At 38.1% G+C, this 20,620-nt stretch overlaps 1 protein-coding gene across 2 annotated transcripts in view; it reads right to left on the reverse strand.

Annotated features, from left to right (window-relative positions):
* Positions 1-20,620, reverse strand: part of LOC149924824 (uncharacterized) — a 557,796-nt gene that overhangs the window by 249,791 nt on the left and 287,385 nt on the right. For both annotated transcript variants that reach the window (XM_090159675.1, XM_090159674.1), the window contains exon 5: positions 5,955-6,044. In XM_090159675.1, the coding sequence (XP_090015801.1) occupies positions 5,955-6,044 (90 nt within the window). The remainder of the gene's footprint in view (positions 1-5,954; positions 6,045-20,620) is intronic.

Raw genomic sequence — 20,620 nt, forward strand, 5'->3', positions numbered from 1 at the left:
ATTTTTATACCCATATTCAAATTCCCTGACTTTTCCAGGAATTCCAGGTTTTTCAGATACCGTGGCAACCCTGAACTAAGAGATGTCTTAAAGGTTCGTTCCTAAGATTAGATCGACGGTGAATATTTTATATATTGTTACAGAAATAAATTAACTCACGAAATCCTTTAGTAATATTCCCCACCATTTACGAATGGAAATTTAATATTTATCCAACAAAACTTTACATTCAATTAATTTAATGAATTTATTTCAAATTTGGAAAATTGAGCGTTATTTTTAAAACGTTGAACATCCAGAAGTTAAATACATTCTCTTAAATCTGAGACTATCGAAGTAACGGATCATCATTGCGCTACAGCGAAGAACAAAAATGAGTACGTGGATATAGTTCGGTTAGCGATCTCCGCTACAAACCGTCTTTGATAAACGATGACGAACATTATCGGCGTATCAAAAGAGAAGTGGAGTAAAAGGGATCGGGTTCGGGGTTATTTGGGCCAGTTGAATCGAATCTGGTGTCAACTATTACTGCAGACGTCAACTAAACTAGCTCGAGATTGAGTTAGGTCTTTTCCTCCTCAGTGAACTTGTAGGTAGGTGGACGGACGAGGCAGTCGGAGAGGGGCTAGAGCCCCAACGGATCGCTAATAACATTTTCCCTCCAAGAGTGGACGCATTTCTCCAGAGCTTCCTCCTCCGTGCCAAAAACCCAACCACCACCAAATGGAACAGACCGAAAGACCGCCGAGGCTAAAGGGGATAGACTTGCTATTCTGCTTTATTATTCGATGGGTTTTATATCTTTTATCTCAAGTTGCCATTGCACTTTGCCTGAACATTTCCTAACCGATTTATACGTTCCAAATAAAATGTTACTTCAGCAAAGCGAAATAAATATAAAATAATTAAATGGATTAATAATTTTAAAATTTTTCTAAAATAAACCTTATACGTTTTCACTTCTGAACTCTATTTCTAATTTTTTTAAATTAGTGAACTCAAAAGTGGCAAAATTTTGTAAGAGAATTAACAATATTTTTGTTTTCCTTTTTAATAACATTTTAAAAACACCGGTAGGGCCTACCTCAGAGAGCTTCACCAGCACTCCTATTCGGATAATTTCATGCAAAAATTTTAAAGGGTTGTAGGGGGTGAGTTGAGAAGTATGACTGTTTTTCCCCTTTTTCCTTCGATGAGTTAAAAGAGCGCCAGAGAGCTTCAAAGTGTGGCCTACTAGCCCCTGGAAGTAGGCTGCAACAAGCGCAAAACCAAGCAGCGGAGAAATGCTAACATTAAGGTTTGGGTTCGTGTGATAGCAAAAAAGGACTTTGTATATAAATCAAGGTAACCAGCGTAAAAAAAGTAAACTTAAACAGTATTTAAAGTCCCTGCTGCTTGGTTTTGCGCTTGTTGCAGCCTACTTACAGGGGCTAGTAGGCCACACTTTGAAGTTCTCTAGCGCTCTTTTAACTCATCGTAGAAAACTGGGAAAAAACAGGCATACTTCTCAACTCACCCCCTACAACTCCTTCAAATTGTTGCGTAACCTTTTGAAACACCTGTATAACATAACCCAGGCTCCAGAATTTCTCTGCACGGCCATTGGCTTACGCATAATTTACACCTATATAGATCTGATTGGTTTAAAAATAAAAATGGGGAAAAATAGCTTTGATAAATGCAAAAAGGAGAGACGGAAGTCGAAATGAAAGCTAGTATCCTCTGCAGAAGTAACGTAGTAGGGTCGTCTTATTAATGACTTTCGGCGTGGGTAGAGTCTTTCTTAACGTTAATTACGTCGCAATTAGCTTTTCCCTTTCTATCCACTATTCTGCCTCCCCGCAAACTGAAAGCCCACGTACGTCATTTTTAATAAAACTGCAAGATATTTCTAATCTAAGGAACAGCCAGAGACAGTTCAACAACATAGTTTCCTTCGACTCCATTAACTTTAATTATCGGGACTCGCATCCCCGTTTTAACGATGACTACGTATTTTATTGATAAATTGGACAGTTCAGTTCGGTTGGTTCGAATTACTTTATGACCATCGCTCCTTCATATTATTTCATACGGTTTAAGTAAGGCTGTGATGTTTGTAGTCGCGTTTGAAAAATATTGTTTTGAAATTTAAACGATAAATTCTGGATAAATGATGTCCCACACATCCAAAACTCTAATAAAAAAATATATTAATCTTTCAGCTTAAACTAGTATTTAGTTTATTTTTTATTTAGATAATTTTAACCAGTGCTTCCAACTACTGATCAGGTTATTCAGGTTGTAATTTTTAGATTTGTAAAGGTAATCATTAAGATTTTATTTTTTAGATTTCTGAATGTAATCATTTAAATAAGGCTATTCAGGTTGTAATTTTCAGATTTCTGAAGGCAATCATTCAGATAGGGTTATTCAGGTTGTAATTTTCAGATTTGTGAAGGTAATCTTTCAGATAAGGTTATTCAGGTTGTAATTTCCAGATTCCTAAAGGTAATAATTCAGATAAGGTTATTCAGGTTGTAATTTTCCGTTTTCTGAAGGTAATAATTCAGATATCGTTATTCAGGTTGTAATTTTCATATTTCTGAAGGTAATCAGGCAGATATCGTTATTCGGGCTGTAATTTTCAGATTTCTGAAGGTAATCAGGCAGATATCGTTATTCGGGCTGTAATTTTCAGATTTCTGAAGGTAATCATTCTGATAGGGTTATTCAGGTTTTATTTTTCAGTTTTCGGAAGGTAATAATTCAAATAAGGTTATTCAGGTTTTAATGTTCATATTTCGGAAGGTAATCATTCAGATAATGTTATTCAGGTTGCAATTTCCAAATTTACGAAGCTAATCAGATAGTTAGATCAAGTTAATCTTTAATATTTCCCTCAATCAGCAATTTTATTTCTAATTGTATCCGATTATTTATCCCAAGAAAACGATCTGAATTGATTTACTATAATAAATCTCAACAGATTACTTAAACGTTTAATATATATAATTTTGTGGAATGCAAATAAAAATAAACAAATGAAAATTTCGAAAGGATATGTAAAATCTATAACTGTGATTTACGATGAATTCAGATTAGTTTCAAGTTCAAACTATCCGTTTTGTATTTTTAGTCAAATCAACTGATCTGATAAAATCTGGGCGTAAACGCAGATAATCTGATCTATAGTAATTATTAACTCGGTTCAATAACGCCACTTATCTGAGAATCGTTTGTAAGCACTATATTTCAAAAAATGATTTATAGAAAGCCAATAAAATATTTCAGAGAAGCCCATCTTCACATTAATGTTTTATTTGTGTGTTCCAAAACGTGTGTTACATTATTACAACAAAAACTATACAGCAAACAAAAGAAATATAAATTGATGTATTGCTAAAATATCAAACTTTTAGGATGAATCTAGGTGTAATTATCACACAAACAAAATTTCGTGTATACTTGTAATCTACGCTGAATTGACCACCTAATTTCATTGTAATTTTATTTTCCGTATATCTAGTGCTCGGCAGTCGATTAATTTTTATCCCTGAATAAAATAAGCTCGGCTATATTTAAATAATATTTATTTAAATAACCAATAGTTGAATAAAAATTGTAAAATTTCTAAATAACCGAAAGTGAATAAGCCTATTATAATTTTATTATTTAAATAAAACAAACAATTATTTAAATAAATACCACTTTTATTCAAATAAATGCTTAGTTACGTAAAAAAAATAATTAAATAAGTTAAAATGATATTCTTTTTACCAACGTTTTTTAAATAAATCTGAAAATTTGTGGATAATGAATAAACAATTCCGAACACTACGTATATCTCAGTTTGACCTCCACGCGTCCTTGATTTTAGGTAATAATAGATCTCTTTAAGCCAACGTAAAAAATATTCTAAAAATTTCAATTACTCGTACGACGAAAGGGCCCCTTTTAAATTTTCCCATCAGAAATGCAACAACGAGTATCTACTTTGGAGAGAAGGAATCGAAAACGAGACCAAAGTATACCCTCGAATTACGATTAATATGACGGTCAGAGAACGTATCTTGACAAGGGGGACCACCGGAGTGGTTATACAACACCATCGTCTCGCGTAACCAATACTCGAAGCCCGGATCAGTTGCCAGCAGTCGAACGAGAAAGTTATTACGGGTCGCCAGCGGATAGCGAACAACCGCGTCAATTCCAATTTTCACTTTCATATCGCAAAAAGGCAGAAAACAATCACGGATGGCGCGGCCAAAGAAAAAAATAACTCTGCTAGCGATATTTCACTGGCGACACGTATCTTAAAAATAGTTCCTAACGTTACCGCTATACCTCGATAACGGTGGCACTGTCTTCCAAGTTTACGAACGGCAGTTGACACCGCTTCTATATATCTTTACAGATTCGCCCGCGCATTTGACTACGCTGCAAACTAACGTTGAGAAACTCGAGCGTTCTATAATTTTAGGTATAAACAACCCCCCCCCCCCCCCCTTTAACACCTCGGGGCTCGACTACGCGTTTCAAAGACATCACGTACAGACACCACCCGCCGGCAAATTGAGATTTTTTTGCCGAGAAAAATGAGAGTGAAAAGGTGAGAGGAGAAAGTGTGAGAAAACGAAAACAGGGCCACCAAATAATTCCCGAGAAAGTTGCGGGGAATGGAAATATTTGTTGGCGGGTGGACAAAAATACGCAGATTTTCTTAGTTTTTATTCATCTTTTGCTAAATCCCCGAGGACGATGTTCTTCTATATTTCACATTATTCTAGCTACTTTTGTCTATAGGATGATACGAAGACTAAATGGAAATAACGAAACCAAGCGGGAAAATATGGGAACTGAAAATTGATGAAGAAAATGACTAACGATTTTGATGAAATTTTGCACAGATGCTTTATATATCAATGTAAGAATTCGTGCCAAGTTTTATATCGGACAAAAAACAATTCATGAGATACAGGTCCAAGTAATTTTCGCATTTTCCTTCGATGAAATTTTGCACAGATGCTTTATATATTAATGTAAGAATTCGTGTCAAGTTTTATATCGGACAAAAAACAATTCATGAGATACAGGTCCAAGTAATTTTCGCATTTTCCTTATATTTTCAATGGGAAAATGGGAACCATCACACACCCGGTGATATCGAAAACGATCTAAAGATTTTTACTAAATTACAAGCACTGCCTCCAAATATCACGAGCAACATCCTAGAGTAGTTTTATAATCGGGAGATTAGCGGTTTTAAATATATCACCGGATTGTGTGATTGTTCCCATTTTCCGAATTGAAAATATACGAAAAAAACGACAATTTCTCGGACCTGTATATCTTGAAAAAAATTTGTCAGATCTAAAACTTTGCATGAATTCTTACATTGATATATAAATAATAATAATAATAATCAGCTAGGCACCACCTTAGGCCCAAGTCATCAAGCGGCTTTTAAAGACATGAATTCAGTTGGCCGGGTTACAATGCGTAGGAGGGTGGTGGCAAGCCCTACATGCCACGCGAGCCAACAGCTCCCTACACTAACTATTACCGTTAACCTCGACAAGTTTTTATGGGAAGGGGTAACCGAAGAACTCGGGGGAAAACCCCTTTAACATCTGTGCAAAAGCTACCGACAAGGATAATGTAAATACAATGTTCGGGTTGCGTCCAAGACAAAAAATAACTGAAGGAGGAATTAAATTATGTACTGAAATTTAAGTATAAGGAATAAAATTCTAATTACATTTTTGAAATACTTTATAACTATCTGTGTAAAATAACGAATTTGAAATACTTTATAACTATCTGTGTAAAATAACGAATTTGAAATACTTTATAACTATCTGTGTAAAATAACGAATTTGAAATACTTTATAACTATCTGTGTAAAATAACGAATTATTTGAAAACAAGCTATAAGACTTCGGATGAAACAGAACTTTTGAAATGCTCACCTTGACCCTCCGTCGGCGAGACGATATTTCCAGTATTTTCCAATCCATCGACAACGTCTTTTCCAAGGTCATCAGAGAGCCGATAATTGTCTGTAAAGAAAAGATATATTGAATATTGAAATAAAGGAGGATGTCACGCCACACTTGACCACTAAAATAACGCGAAAGAACCCTGGCTTAGTATCTCGGCAAGTCGTCGACCCGAGTAAGCATTATTGAGAGAAACTCTTTACAACACGTTTTCGCAGTCAAAACGCCGTATTTTACGAGATCAAATAAGCAGCGAAGGTTCTCGTAGACCTTGGGAAAAAGCGTATTTGAATAGAAGCAGGGTTCCCATCAGGTACCACCACCAGGTACGTCGGGCGACGCGCGGAGGGCGAAAAAGGAGGTGAAGCGGACACACAGTTCGCGGCACGATACCAGAAGACTTCCAACCGCGAGCTCTTCGAGAAACTTCTCCACAGACAAAAGAATTTTTGTCGGGCATACGGCGAAAAAAGGGAAGACACGTCGGAGGTGCCAAAGCCCCGCGAAGAAGGGTCCAAAGCGGCGGTAAACTTCAGACATTCTTGTTATAAGAGGCTCTAATCAGCGGCCCACCAAGCTTTTCATTAAAAGGGCCGAGTTCAAAGGAGAAGCCGAAGCGCGATAAAAAGGGGGCCTTCCCGCGACAAAAGAACAACATTTCCAAAATACCGGGCCGGTTTCGCTCGGGACAATTTATTCCCTAAAAGAGGATAACATTTAAGCCGTACGCCAACCGAACTGTCCCGTTGATCCGTTCAATTTTTTTCCCTCAATTTTGACTATTTTAGATTCGATTGTGCGAAATGGAATTTGATAAAAATGTACGTAAGCGTAAAGAGCGTTCAGTTCGGCAAATATCCGCTTGGGGGCAGCGGGATTTGACGTATGCCAAGTTGGTCGCCGTCTAACAAAAGATCCGTCTCTCGAGGTAGCGCCCTAAAGGGGACAGCTTTGTGATACCGTTACAAAGCTGAGTAAATAGGTAATTGGATTCCAATCCTAAATTCAACCTCTTAAAATATCTCCCGAGCCTTTCATTAATTTTATACCGAGTCAAACGACACAATAAACAAGCGCAACGTGAAACGTTCCTCAAACTTATACAATAGTCTTAAATAGACGGGTATATAAATTACATTAAAAAGACAAGAGAGCTTTAGACTAACTTTGTTGCTAACCACAGGTGATCAACCGAGTAATTCAATCATAATGGAAGACTAAAGCCCAACGATTTGTTGGACTGAAGCGCCTATTTAGAATATTTAAAAAAAATAAATATATGGCCAAGGCTTAGTTAGAAATATTTAAAATGGAATTTTCCATATTGATCTTTTCGATTGAAGGTAAATAATAATAATAATAATAATAATAATAATCAGCTAGTCTAATTATACCTTAGGCCTAAGTCATCCAGCGACTTTTAAAGCCATGAATTCAGGTGGCCGGGTTGCAATGCGATGGAGGGTGATGGCAAGCCCTGCAAGCCACTAACTATTACCGTTAACCTCTACAAGTTTTTATGGAAGGGGAAAACCCCTTAAAATAGTGGGGAGAGAACTTGCAAACTCAACGCGGAAGGAGTTGTTTCGAGTTTTCACCCAGTGCCATAAGCTGGGATCGAACCCGGCTCCTCTTACTGCGAGGCGAAAGTGCTAACCACTCATTTTGGTTACTTAAAATAGTATTATTTATCTCTATCTCTCTCCAATTGTATAGTGGCATCTAGTATCAGCATAAGTGTATAATATTGTTACATAAGTGTGACGCAAAAGTTTTACTGAGAGCTATTCACAAGACAGACTGCATTACGGGCTTCGTCCCCTTTTTGCGTCCGCTTGCTAACGCGTCATACGTAGCCACCCCACCTTTAAATAACTGAAAATATTGATATTACACACCTTTATAAATGTTAATCACCGTATGGCCTAGAGGTACGGGTAATTCTTTTAGAATAACGAATAATATTATCTGTCGGTTTAAGAGTGAAATCACGGTGATGGTGAACTAAAACCGTGCTGACTAACAAAGTAGGGTTAATGCGATACGGGGTGTGGGATTAACAGTTTAAATATAACAAAACATTTGTATAAAATAAAGAAAGGAAAACACGATCGTTGTTTTGCATACAGCTGCCTATCAAGCGCGGCCAACAGCGATAAATGCAAATTATCACTTTATAATGAGGGTGCGCTTATGTGGGCTTGGGAATAATCAGGCGCAGGTGCTGGCGTAAAAATGTTAAACAAACAGGCGATCTCGGCAAAAGCATTCGAAATGGCGAACTCTTAATGCAGCGCGTCACGCACGAGGGTGGCAACCATTACGCCTTATTTCAAAATGGGCACCGGAAAACAACTAAAATCACTCTATGGCCGATGGGTAGGCGTTCTCGGAGGACATCTAATTGCTAACTATTAATGATAATCAGCCGGGTTCATTTTATTATCAATTTAATGGCGGAATTGAAAAAACAAAACAATGTAGTTATATTTTATTATAAAGGGAATTGTCAGCATAGCGATTGTTCCTAATGGTGGTAGGGCACGCGAAATTGTAGTATCGGCTTGTTGTCAATGATAATAATTTGATATGCACGGTAGCGTTTGCGTTGAGTAACGTCTATAACTATTAAGCGAGAGGGGGTAACGTGTTTGTACATTGTAAGGGATCTGTTTACCACTAAATGTCGTGATTACGGCAAATTCGTGTACGGAAATGACAATTATTACTAGTTATCAACAGTAATAAAAGGAATATCAATAACGTTATTTAATATATTTAACAATGTGATTCCGTTTAATTAACAAGCAACATAGTTTTGCACTTTTAAAAATTAACAATTACCTATTTTTGTATTTAGATATGAAAATATTACAAATATTTGGTTATTATTAGTTTTTTTCTGTTAAAAAATTTGTAAATACGATCTAAGGTAAATTAAATGTTTTAGTCTTTTAAAATGGAATTTTATATTAAAAATAAGGAACGAAAATAAGGAATTAATTTTTAGATGGATTTTGTTTCGATAGATCTGTCACCAAAACCAAAATTTACGAGGTTTGTTTACAGAAAGATAGAAAACATATTAATAATTATGTCACTGAAATTTTATAGTTATTGGAAAAGTATTTAAAAAGTTACGCTACTTTTTCCGCAACCTACATCAAACGCCTTCAAAAATTTCAGAAATCGCGGTTGAACCTACGTGCAGCGCCAAAAGAATCAAGCGGCAAATATTTGAGAAAGTGCGGCGTGCAAGGCATTTTAAAAACACGATAAACTACAATCTACGAGTATAACTCGGTTGAAAAGCCAAGGAGAATGTCGTAGCAGACGGCAGCTCCGACCGAAAAACGATAAAACCGGGAAATAATATTTCGTTCACGAGATGGCGCTGCAGGTAAGTTCAACTAATCGGTTCTGAGATTCTCGAGTCGGGGGGATAAAACACGAAATTTCGTTGCTTATAATAAATTTTCTCTATCCATATAGAACCTGTTGATTTCACTATGTATCTAAGAGTTTAATGGAATCACTTTCATCGATGGCTTAACGAGTTTAAAAAGTCTTAAAGTACCCGATAATATTTTTTTTCATAAATACGCAATGCTGGCGATAAACCAAATAACCGCCAGCAATATTTTACAACAAGAGCTATAAGTACTCCAGTGGTTGCGGAATTTGAAAATGTTTTGATACGATACACTCCCCTCAGTTCAATGCATTAGCCAAAATAACAACCCTCCAAGCGCGTATCTGGGAAATACGTTGACCCGCAAAACTAATTAACGAGTCCTTCTCGAAGCCGCGCATCTCATCAACGGATTTAATCGAAACCCTAATTCACGATCAATCAATTCGATGATCAGAAACTTTCCGTCACTATAATCCCCGCCATACATAATTGGAATAGGTATCGCCACCCCGAGGTCACTCAAAAAATACACTCGGAAATTTGGATGTCCACCGATACGAACTAGACCTAGACCTCCTAAAAATGTATTTTCTAAGATGACTCGTATTAGGCCAGTCATTTTATTCGACGGAAGAAGGTATATAACTTTTGACACGGATAAGCGAATAAAGAAGAGTGCATCTTGGAAGGCGCGCGTGCATCCTCGAGGGAAGGATCCAAATGATGGAAGAGAGAACGAAGGAGACACGGAGTAAAAATTCTTGGCTGCGCAATCTTTAAAGGACCTCCAAAACGTACTTCGTATACGGGGCTTAGAACCGCTAGGGCACCATATTCTCTCTCCCTCTCTAGGCGAGCCGGGCGTACTGGCCATCAACGGGGTTTTACGAAAGAAAAACCATTTAAAGAGGGGTTTATTATTGGGTTTGGCGCCATCGCATCGCGGAGTCAAGGAACGTGCCTTCCTGGAGGAATTGGCCATTCTTTACGCCATCAAATAATAGTTCTCCGGAGATTAAAGAAACGGGTCACTCCAGCCTTCAAAGGCCCGCCATCCAGGGCTCGAAATCAAAACCCCGAGAGAAATTCTCATCTAATGACCGCTACAAGAATAAAGAAGTTTCGCCGATAGAGAGCGCGCCGAAAAATATCGCTATTAAGGATAATTTGAATTCCAGGCTACGGGCTTATTTTAGAGGGTTTACCAAAATTGGAGTTTATTAAAATACTAAGATTCTCTAATATAATGCCGATATATTACGTCAAGAACGAGTTTAAATTACTGAGAATGTACTACGACTCGAACCGTTCCTAGAAGCTAGACTGTCGTTATCAATTCGAATTGATATGGTACCGCCATCTCTCGGGGGTTTGATTTAAAATATTTTTTTCTTAGCGCAATAATTTAAAAATCCACTATTCAGCTTTTTATTAAAACTAGTCGTTCAAAATTAAGAATTAAATAGAACAGTGATTATACACGTTTGGTTTTTAAATATCAAAGAAAACGTTCTTACGACTGATACCATAAGTCTATAATATTGTTCCATAAGTTTGTACCTTTGGGTAATATTTTACAGAGAGCTAGTAACGGAGTGACGTCATAAGAAGAAAATATCCCCCTAGCGAGTCCCTGTCAAAGGCTACGTATGACGCGTTAGCAAGCGGACGCAAAAAGGGGACGAAGCCCGTAATGCAGTCTGTCTTGTGAATAGCTCTCAGTAAAACTTTTGCGTCACACTTATATAAAAATATTATACACTTATGCTGATACTAGATGCCACTATACAATTGGAGAGAGATAGAGATAAATAATACTATTCTAAGTAAGAGGAGCCGGGTTCGATCCCAGTTAGTGGCACTGGGTGAAAACTCAGAACAACTCCTTCCGCGGTGAGTTTGCAAGTTCTCTCCCTACTTGTTTAAGGGGTTTTCCCCCGGGCTCTTCGGTTTCCCCTTAGATAGAAACTTGTAGAGGTTAACCGTAATAGTTAGTGTAGGGAGCTGTTGGCTCGCGTGGCATGAAGGGCTTGCCACCACCCTCCTACGCATTGTAACCCGGCCACCTGAATTAATGGCTTCAAAAGTCGCTGGATGACTTAGGCCTATGGTGCTGCTGATTATTATTATTATTATTTATTATTATTATTACATCTACAATCCGATATTTCCCTTTGATCGAAAGCGAATATCCCAATCTCATCCCGTATACTAAAAGAGATTTTCAAAGTTCCTTAGCTCCCGAAATGACCAGTAAGTCGGTGGCGCTCATCATTAATAAAACATATCGACTTCTCAGATAGCGACCGGGACCTTAATAAAGCTTATCCCGCCGACTTTAATTATAGATTAAAGAAAAGAAATGAAGGCGGAAAAAACGAAGCTAACCGGGAATGGGGAGGCTAGACTAGAACGCTTAAACCGTCAATCGAGAAGATTGAGGAGGTTGAGGAGATTCCGTTCTTGGTCAAAACTGCGGCGGGAGGGCCGAGACCATCGCGGAGAGGGGAGAGACGCGGTCCGTCCGCTAGAGTCTCCGAGCAGTTGGCATGGCAACTGGTGCCGCATCAATGACGTCACGCGGCTATGACGTCACCCCTCTTCAATCGTCACGCGGTCCGGAGATACGGAGCGGTTTCCTATTCCGCCTTCCAGGGGGAGCTTCGATCAGCCCCGCCAATATAGCGTCTCCGCTTCGGACCAGGATCCTATACTCGGATGGTTCTCGAGACTCGGCAAAAAAAGGATCAGGAGGGGGATCCTTTCGTCCAAAAATAGAGCTGGAGAAGGAGCCGTGGACGCCTAATCGAGTGAACGGGACGAGAGACTCCAGAAAGGTCATACGGCTCCAATCGAATCGCTCACCCACGCACGCCGAGCAACCTCTCTCGGCCCTCCGCTGTCTTTATTTTCACCCTAAAAGTGGCCATTTATAATTGCCTTCAAGGCCGATCCGTTCAGATTCGAGACTACACTTACCGAAGTTTCTTTTAAACGGGCTGTTACGCGACTTGACAATTTTTAAAAGGCGCGTTTAACAGAGCGTTTTGTTAGGAAACCTTTTTAGAATCGAGGACAAACAACGTAACAATGTTCCAACTAATTGGTCACTCTGCGCTGGTCTGCAAACAATGAGATTATATATTCAATATACAGGATGTTTCAAAAGGTTATGCAAAAATGTTAAGGAGTTGTAGAGGGCGAGTTGAGAAGTATGCCTGTTTTTCCCCATTTTCCTGCGATGAGTTAAAAGAGCGCCAGAGAGCTTCAAAGTGTGGCCTACTAGCACCTGGAAATAGGCTGCAACAAGCGCAAAACCAAGCAGCTGGGACTTTAAATACTGTTTAAGGTTTAGAAGTTTCATTTAAACCAAGGAATACCGCTGCGTGTGGTGCCATACCAGAGTGACTAAGAAAAATCATATCACCTCGGGCAGGAATCGAACCTACGACCTTTGGGTTACCGTCCCAACGCCACTACTATTGGACTACCAAGGCCACGAATAACCAGGCCTCGGACACTCAATTTATGAATGACTTGATCTGGTTCACAATATTGACGGGATACATTTAACCCGTTGTTGACGGTGCCGTAGCATTTTACGTCAACTAATTTATAACAGGTCCTTGATAATCTGTAGTCATAATAATGACTATCCTGCGTATATGAGAATAAATTCGCATACATTTACTGTTTAAGTTTACTTTTTTACGCGGGTTACCTCGATTTGTTTACAAAGTCCTGTTTTACCTATCACACGAACCCAAACCATAATGTTCACGTTTCCCTGCAGCTTGGTTTGGTGCTTGTTGCAGCCTACTTCCAGGGGCTAGTAGGCCACACTTTGGAGCTCTCTGGCGCTCTTTTAACTCATCGCAGGAAAATGGGGAAAAACAGGCATACTTCTCAACTCACCCCCTACAACTCCTTCAAATTTTTGCATAACCTTTTGAAACACCCTGTATATTATTTCTGCTATTCTATGGCTTCTGTGAAGTTTTAATTAGATTTACCCTGTCATTTACACAAATAGAATAATTTCATATAAAATACTTACCAGACGACGGGTCAAAGGTTTCAAAGCTAGCGCGTCAGTGACGTCGCAAAATAACTCAATTTCATTGGTTAAATTTCAAATATCTGGATATCTTAAGGGGCGTTTAGTTTGGCCACCAAACTTGTCCAACTAATTGGCTGTGAATTAAGCAGTGTGACCAACAAACGTTGAAACATTTTTCGGTGGACTAACACGCAACGTTTTTCGGTTAGGTTATCAATTTTGGGGTGGACAATTAGTTTGAGATATCCAACTTTGAAACAATTGACACGTCATCTGCTTACTATTTAATATTGCTATTATTGAAATAGCAAGACATTTATTATTTTCTGGGCTTCCACCAAAATCGGGAATTAAATTACGAAAAAAATTTACTTTTCGCATTAAAAATAGGGTAAAATAGGTGCCAATTTTTTTCAAAATAGGAACCAAATAGCAATCAATGTAAAATAAAAAGTTTTTTATTTGAACTAAATTCCAAAACTCCGCCATAAACTTGGAAACATGTTCGAACTATTTTATCATTAATTCTCAGTTTTTATTATTTTGTAAACTGTCCTTAAGCAGATGTATAAACATATTTTAAGATTATGTTGGATTCCCTGGATTACATGAAAATAGGGTACTTTAGGGACCAAACCTCGATTTTAGGGTAGATTAGGGACCTTGAAGAAAAAAGGGGCTTTACATATTTTAGGGACCTAGTGGGAGCCCTGTAATGTTGATAGGCTCGTGTGGGAAATTTTCGTACTATTGCGACCCTCAAAAACCGAATAAAAAAGCACTGTTTGGTGGAAAATAGTGAACAGCGTACGGTGACTAATCGTTTCGTAAATCGGATATGAACCTCTGATTTGGCACTGATAAAATTGCATAGTCTGAATTAGTGTTGTAAGTCGGAAAATTTTCCACTGAAAATGACCGAGGCCTTTTTTTCAGAGAATTTTACACATTTTTCGGAAAAAAATGTAACAATGTAACACTATTAATGTTTTGTAGTATGTTTACTGATACTAGATATTTTATATCGATAAAAAGTTCAAAACATTTACATTCAATTTTTTCATTTTCCACAAATCGGAAAAATAACAACACTCTAAAGCCCAGTTCACACTGGGCTTGAATGGTCCTTCAGAAATGTTTCACAGGCAAAAATCAGTCACCTACCCGAAAAACTAGGTACGTTGCTTTCCCATAAAGAGTAACAACTTTCGCTGTTCCCTTTGCTTATTCCATTCGCAATTAGTTGGACAAACTTGATGGCCAAACTAATTGGCCTTTAGTCTAAAGCTAAGTTCACACTATACAATTAATTGGGCCACTTAAATGTATCCAACTAATTGTAATCAAGAAAATTGCATAGTGTGAACAGAAATAGTTGGAACCATTGTTACAATATTTCTGTTCACACTATACAATTTTCTTGCTTACAATTAATTGGATACAATTAGGTGGCCCAATTAATTGTATAGTGTGAACTGGGCTTTAATTACAATCTTTCGCGAAATAAAAATACAGATATTTCAATGACCAAACTACTTTTAAATAAAAACATGATTCTCAATTATTGCTATTTCGAGAATGAGATAAGGTTTGCAAACCCGTTTCGGCGGATTCCATCCTGTGAAATATGACACGCAAACAATAAGTATAGGGCTTTCTTTTGAAATGTAATGTAATTTTACGCGTGGCTTGCTGGTGTAATGTCTTTGCTCTAGGCAGAAGGAGTATAATCGAAAGATGACCAACAACGATAACTCACTGAAGCGAACTCGATAATTTGCTTTACATATCTTAACTCGAATTATTTTTTCAAGATGGCGGACACGGCCCAAAGGTGGGAGATCACCTTTATGATAACGACGTAAGGTACTTATGCCTTGAACAATTATTCGGCCATAAAACACCTCGGGTTTTTTTCGAAGCGCGATCGAGCGGACAAAAAGAACAAAAGTTTGGATGTCGGCAAAAACCTTGAAAACGAGAGAAATATGATTTGAGAAGGAAGTTTGATTTGATCGGAACAGATAAGGTTGTCATTCCAAAAATACGCTAAGTTGCTCGTAGTTACGTCGCGTAAATAAATTTTAATAAATTCGGAACCGCGTATGCTTGAATTTTACATTCAAGGCAAGTTTTCACACGGTCTAAAACTGTACGACGGCGGGCGTCGACTTTAAAAATTACCATTAGGCCTAGTAAAGTTTTTGGGTCGTTGCGGAATTTTGACCCTAGCGTAAGCCAGACTGATTGTACGTTAAACGAAAAATATGACGGAATATGATTTAACATTGGCGCTAAACTATACATGTTCAATTTTAAGCCCAAAGTTTTTTCAACGGAAGTGGATTTTAAGTATTTTAACCCCCTACTAGTACAGGGTTCGTACGAAAATTTCTGATCTAAAATCCCTGACTTTTCCAGGTTATCCCTGACCTTTTTGGTTATATTTTTGGACATTTTTTTATTATTTTAGGTCAAAACTTCTTTGTTAATGCGGGGTTCGGTTGACTAACTAAAATCCCTGACCTATCCCTGACTTTCTACGAATTTATTTAAATCCCTGACTTATCCCTGACATTTTTCCTTCATTTTACAGATCCCTGACTTATCCAGGTTTTCCAGGATATCCAGGTTCTGTAAGAACCCTGTAGTAAGATTAAAAATAGATCTTACAAACCAAATTAATCTAATCTTATCAAAGTGAAAATAATCACTTAAATCTTAAATTTTCAAACAAAGAAAGTTCCTTACAAGCCATGAAAAACTTACATTAGAAAGAGCAAGAATATATCCCACCATCTTAAGTACGAAGACATCCATAACATAAGTTCCGTAATACTTCGAAGTGTAATTTTCAGGCGAAGGAAATGAACCGAGCCCACTTATAAAAAATACTTGAATAAAATTCCGGAAGAAAATTAAAATCAAATCAATGAAAGTACGTTTTCCAGTAATTTCCATTCGCCGCGACAGAGGGGGGAGTGGGCGCCTAATTTGCATAATAACTTTTTAAAGGTGATGGAGCGTGGGCCAGGGAGCAAATCTCGAGACTTTCTCTTCCCGGAATTGACACGATAAAAACGATGCGAAACTCAGATTGAAACCGAAAATGGTACGCCCCAACTTCAGCTGAGCAAATCTAAAGAATAACGACTTAAACAAAGCGAGTCTCTGCTTATAGTTTATAAAGCGCGTAGTGTTACGCGACGTGACGGGTGATTAATACACGCGCTAGTCTTATACCTCTACGCCACAAAAAAGAGTTAGCCGCGTGATATTTAAATATCTAACAAAACAAAAATAAATTCCACAGAGTCACGAAGTGAATTTCGATTTTCGCTACAAACGTTTTATGTTTTATATGTAAATCCAAACGGGGAAAATAATAATTCATGGTTGAATTTATTACGAAAGTTTGGTTGGTTTGTTAGTGATTTACAGCGTGTTGTAATCGTATTAAAATGCTAAAAAAACCATTAGTTTTATCAGAAGTATATATTATGTAATTAATATCCATTTAGGCCATTTAAATGAATTCGTAGGTTCAAAGGAAGATTCCATAAGGGCTCGAATATCTGAAGACTCAAAATATAAATTTAATAACCATATTTTAACGAGCTTTTGACCCGTAGGTCTTTGTCAAACTAACATAAAAATGAAAATAAGTACAATCAGGAATCCATACCTCTACTTGGAATGCTTATCGCGATAGATTTTCGTCTCGATGTGGCTGACGGTTTTTTTGACGTCACTACGTTAACTTAACAAATAACAACGTGAGAGGGGAGCGCGCGCAGAGGGGATTTTGTCTCTCGTAGGCGGGGCCAAAGCCGTCAGAGTGATCTTGCCATACGCGTTACGGCAGGATAATAATAATAATAATAATAATATTTATACGTTTAGTACGCTTTTGAGAAGCAAATAAAAATAAACAAATTAAAATTTCGAAAGGAATTTCATCAGGGGTATGTAAAGTTTATAACTAAGGAATTTTAAATTTTCTCACCTCCTATACCTGTCACGTTTACAATTAATACAGATTAATTTCGGGCTTAAGCTACCTGCTTTGAATTTGGACTCAAATCAATTGATCTGATAATATCTAAGCTTAAATGCAAATAATCTGATATATCGTAATTACTCGGTTCAGATAACATAATCATCAGCTAGGCTAATACCCAAGGCACCACCTTAGGCCTAAGTCATCAAGCGACTTTTAAAGCCATTAATTCAGATGGTCGGGTTACAATGCGTAGAGGTATGGATTCCTGGCACAATATATAGTCATACTTAAAAAATAAACTACACTAACATAATGAGAAGCCAAAAAAATAAAATAAAATAAAACCTACAGATTACACAATGCTTTAAATAATGTTTTAAATTATTGGACGGAGATACAGCCGTCAAAATGTAATATAAAGGTTTGGATAGTGGGCAAAAATAACGTAAAATAAACAACACGGACATGCTCGTTTCCGCATATTAGTCAGCAGTAAGCTCAAATGAAACCCGCATAGATCATGTCGAAATGGCCTGTTGGGAAGGGAGCCAAAAATAAAAAGCGTTTCCATATAGTTCTGCCGGTGCCAGTACAAAAAGGGGAAGAAACAAAACCGCCTAATTTAGCGTTACGTGTAAGACTCGTATAATATGGGTATGAAAATTACGAAACTACACAAGCCGATCCTTTGTATCCGGACAAAAGGGTTTTTACTCCACTCGCGCCTGTGCGCTATTAAACAATAAAATGGCCACAAAAAAAAGAGGCACTACGCCCTTTTCATTTGAGATCCCAAAATACAACAGGCGCCATTTTTAGGGGCTTCGTCAGTTCGTACACCTATCGAGAGATGGCGGTATCGAGGTGTACCGATATTACCCGATATTACGACGAAAAGGCTGGAAACGGGTACAGTTTGAATAGGAAGAGCAAAATGGGTTCGCGAAATACGCCTGGTCATCTCGGATTACTCGAACGTAGAAATAACAGTGGACGGTCATTGTTAAAAAACGTTGAAGGCGATTCGAACATTCGCGGTCGAAATTGGAAACACCCAGACCCACAAAAAGAGGAGAGAAAATAAGCAAAAAATAAATGAGAAGGATACGGCACCATTAATTACGTTGACGGTTTTTTTTGCTTTCGAAAAGATACATTAAAATAGTATTTGCAGCTTGAAACCTTTACTTAAAAAATCCAACGTATACATTGGTACAGAAATTTTTATTTTCGTGTGTTCCAAATTAAGTTGGCAACGCAATATATTTTTTAACCCCGATAGGGATAACGCATCACGTATTTTACAATTAGATATTTTTCTACACGGGTTAAGTTGGAGAAAAAGCTGGTCCACTCTACTAAGGTGGCTTGCGACCCTGTAGGTACTATGCCCGCCTGGCTTAAGGGTCACTAATTCGCTCCTGGTTGGCTAAAGCTTACAAGCAGCTACCATATTTTACTTTGAAAGCTGGTCCACTCTCCTAAGGAGGTTTGCGACCCAGTGGGTACTATGTCCGTCTGGATAAAGGGTCACTACTTCGCTCCTGGTTGACCAAATCTTAGAGGCAGCTACCATATTTTACGTGCTTTGAATAGTGGTTTAAGACCGTGAAGATACAATACCAAAATGACTAAAACGCCCCCTAGATTTGACCCCATCAAGAGTTCAGTTAACTTGAGCTCTTAAATTCAAAGACATTTCAATTCCATCAAAGAGTTTTACAAAGCCAAAACATAACGCGTCCACCTCACTACTAAGGCACAGTTTTCGCCGCAAACAATCTAAACAAATTGAACGCTTCGTAGTTGATCAATCAAAATATAACGAGTGAATCACCCAAAGCCTTTCAAAGAGAACGTTACACCAGGTGCCTTTTTAAATACACACCCTTCTCTGCTGGTTCGCACGCTTATGAGAAACCGTGCCAGTTAAGACGAACTTTAGGTGTGGGCGACCGAAAGAACGATGAAGATAAGAGTGACACGATGATAATTAAGCCTACGTCTTGGCGGCGTGAATACTTAGAGAAGAAAAACCATAAAGAAGAATGGTTCGAAAGGCCAGAGGAAGGGTGCGGGCGTCGAGATTTCCAGCCGAATCTAGCTCGAGGATTCCATTGTGAAACAAGGCGGATCCGTGCAATTTCTACCGCTACGAAAGCGTGGCTTATTTAAATACGATTGTGGTTTTGATGGAAAAAGGCATCCATCAGATTAATCCGTTTCTTACTTATATTCTTAGGGTAACAACTTCATCTCTTCAATCATCCTTACAACGTGGAAACTAAGATTCCCCAGACGAATCGAATGATAGTTCTATAGTTTGTGTAGGCCATGTTTGGCGTAATCATCTTGTACGGATTCCCACTTGGAAATTTTAGCTTTTCATGTAGGGTGGCGGAGTGGTTAGCACTTTCGCCTCGTAGCAAGAGGAGCCGGGTTCGATCTCAACTTGTGGCACTGGGTGCAAACTCGGAACTACTCCTTCCGCGTTGAGTTTGCAAGTTCTCTCCCCACTGGTTTAAGGGGTTTTCCCTCGGGCTCTTCGGTTTCCCCTTCCATAAAAACTTGTTGAGGTTAACGGTATTAGTTAAGACCTTTTCACACGAGCCAACTTTTCAAAACAAAATGCCGAGTCAACAAAAATGGATCCGTTATCCATTTTTTTCTCGCGTACTTTTTTGGTGGATTAACTCATCAAACTTTTACTCACACGAACCAACTTGTTGACTCAGCTCAAGTTGACTCATCTAGTTGGGTCAAAAAGTTGGCTCGTGTGAAAAGGCCTTTAGTGTAGGGAGCTGTTGGCTCGCGCGGCATGAAGGGCTGGCCACCACCCTCCTACGCATTGTAACCCGGCCATCTGAATTCATGGCTTTAAAAGTCGCTTGATGACTTAGGCCTAAGGTGGTGCCTTGGGTATTAGCCTAGCTGATTATTATTATAATTATTACTATTATTATGTTATCTGAACCGAAGAATTAATTACGATAGACCAGATTATCCACATTTAAGCTTAGATGTTATCAGATCAGATGAGTTCAAATGCAAAGCAGATAGCTTAAGCCCGAAATTAATTTGTATTAATTGTAAACGCGACAGGTGTAGGAGGTGAGCAGATTTTAAATTCCTTAGTTATAAACTTTACATACCCCCGA

This window comes from Leiobunum rupestre, chromosome 10, assembly GCF_980474605.1.
Source record: "Leiobunum rupestre chromosome 10, qqLeiRupe1.1.hap1, whole genome shotgun sequence".
NCBI lineage: Eukaryota > Metazoa > Arthropoda > Arachnida > Opiliones > Sclerosomatidae > Leiobunum > Leiobunum rupestre.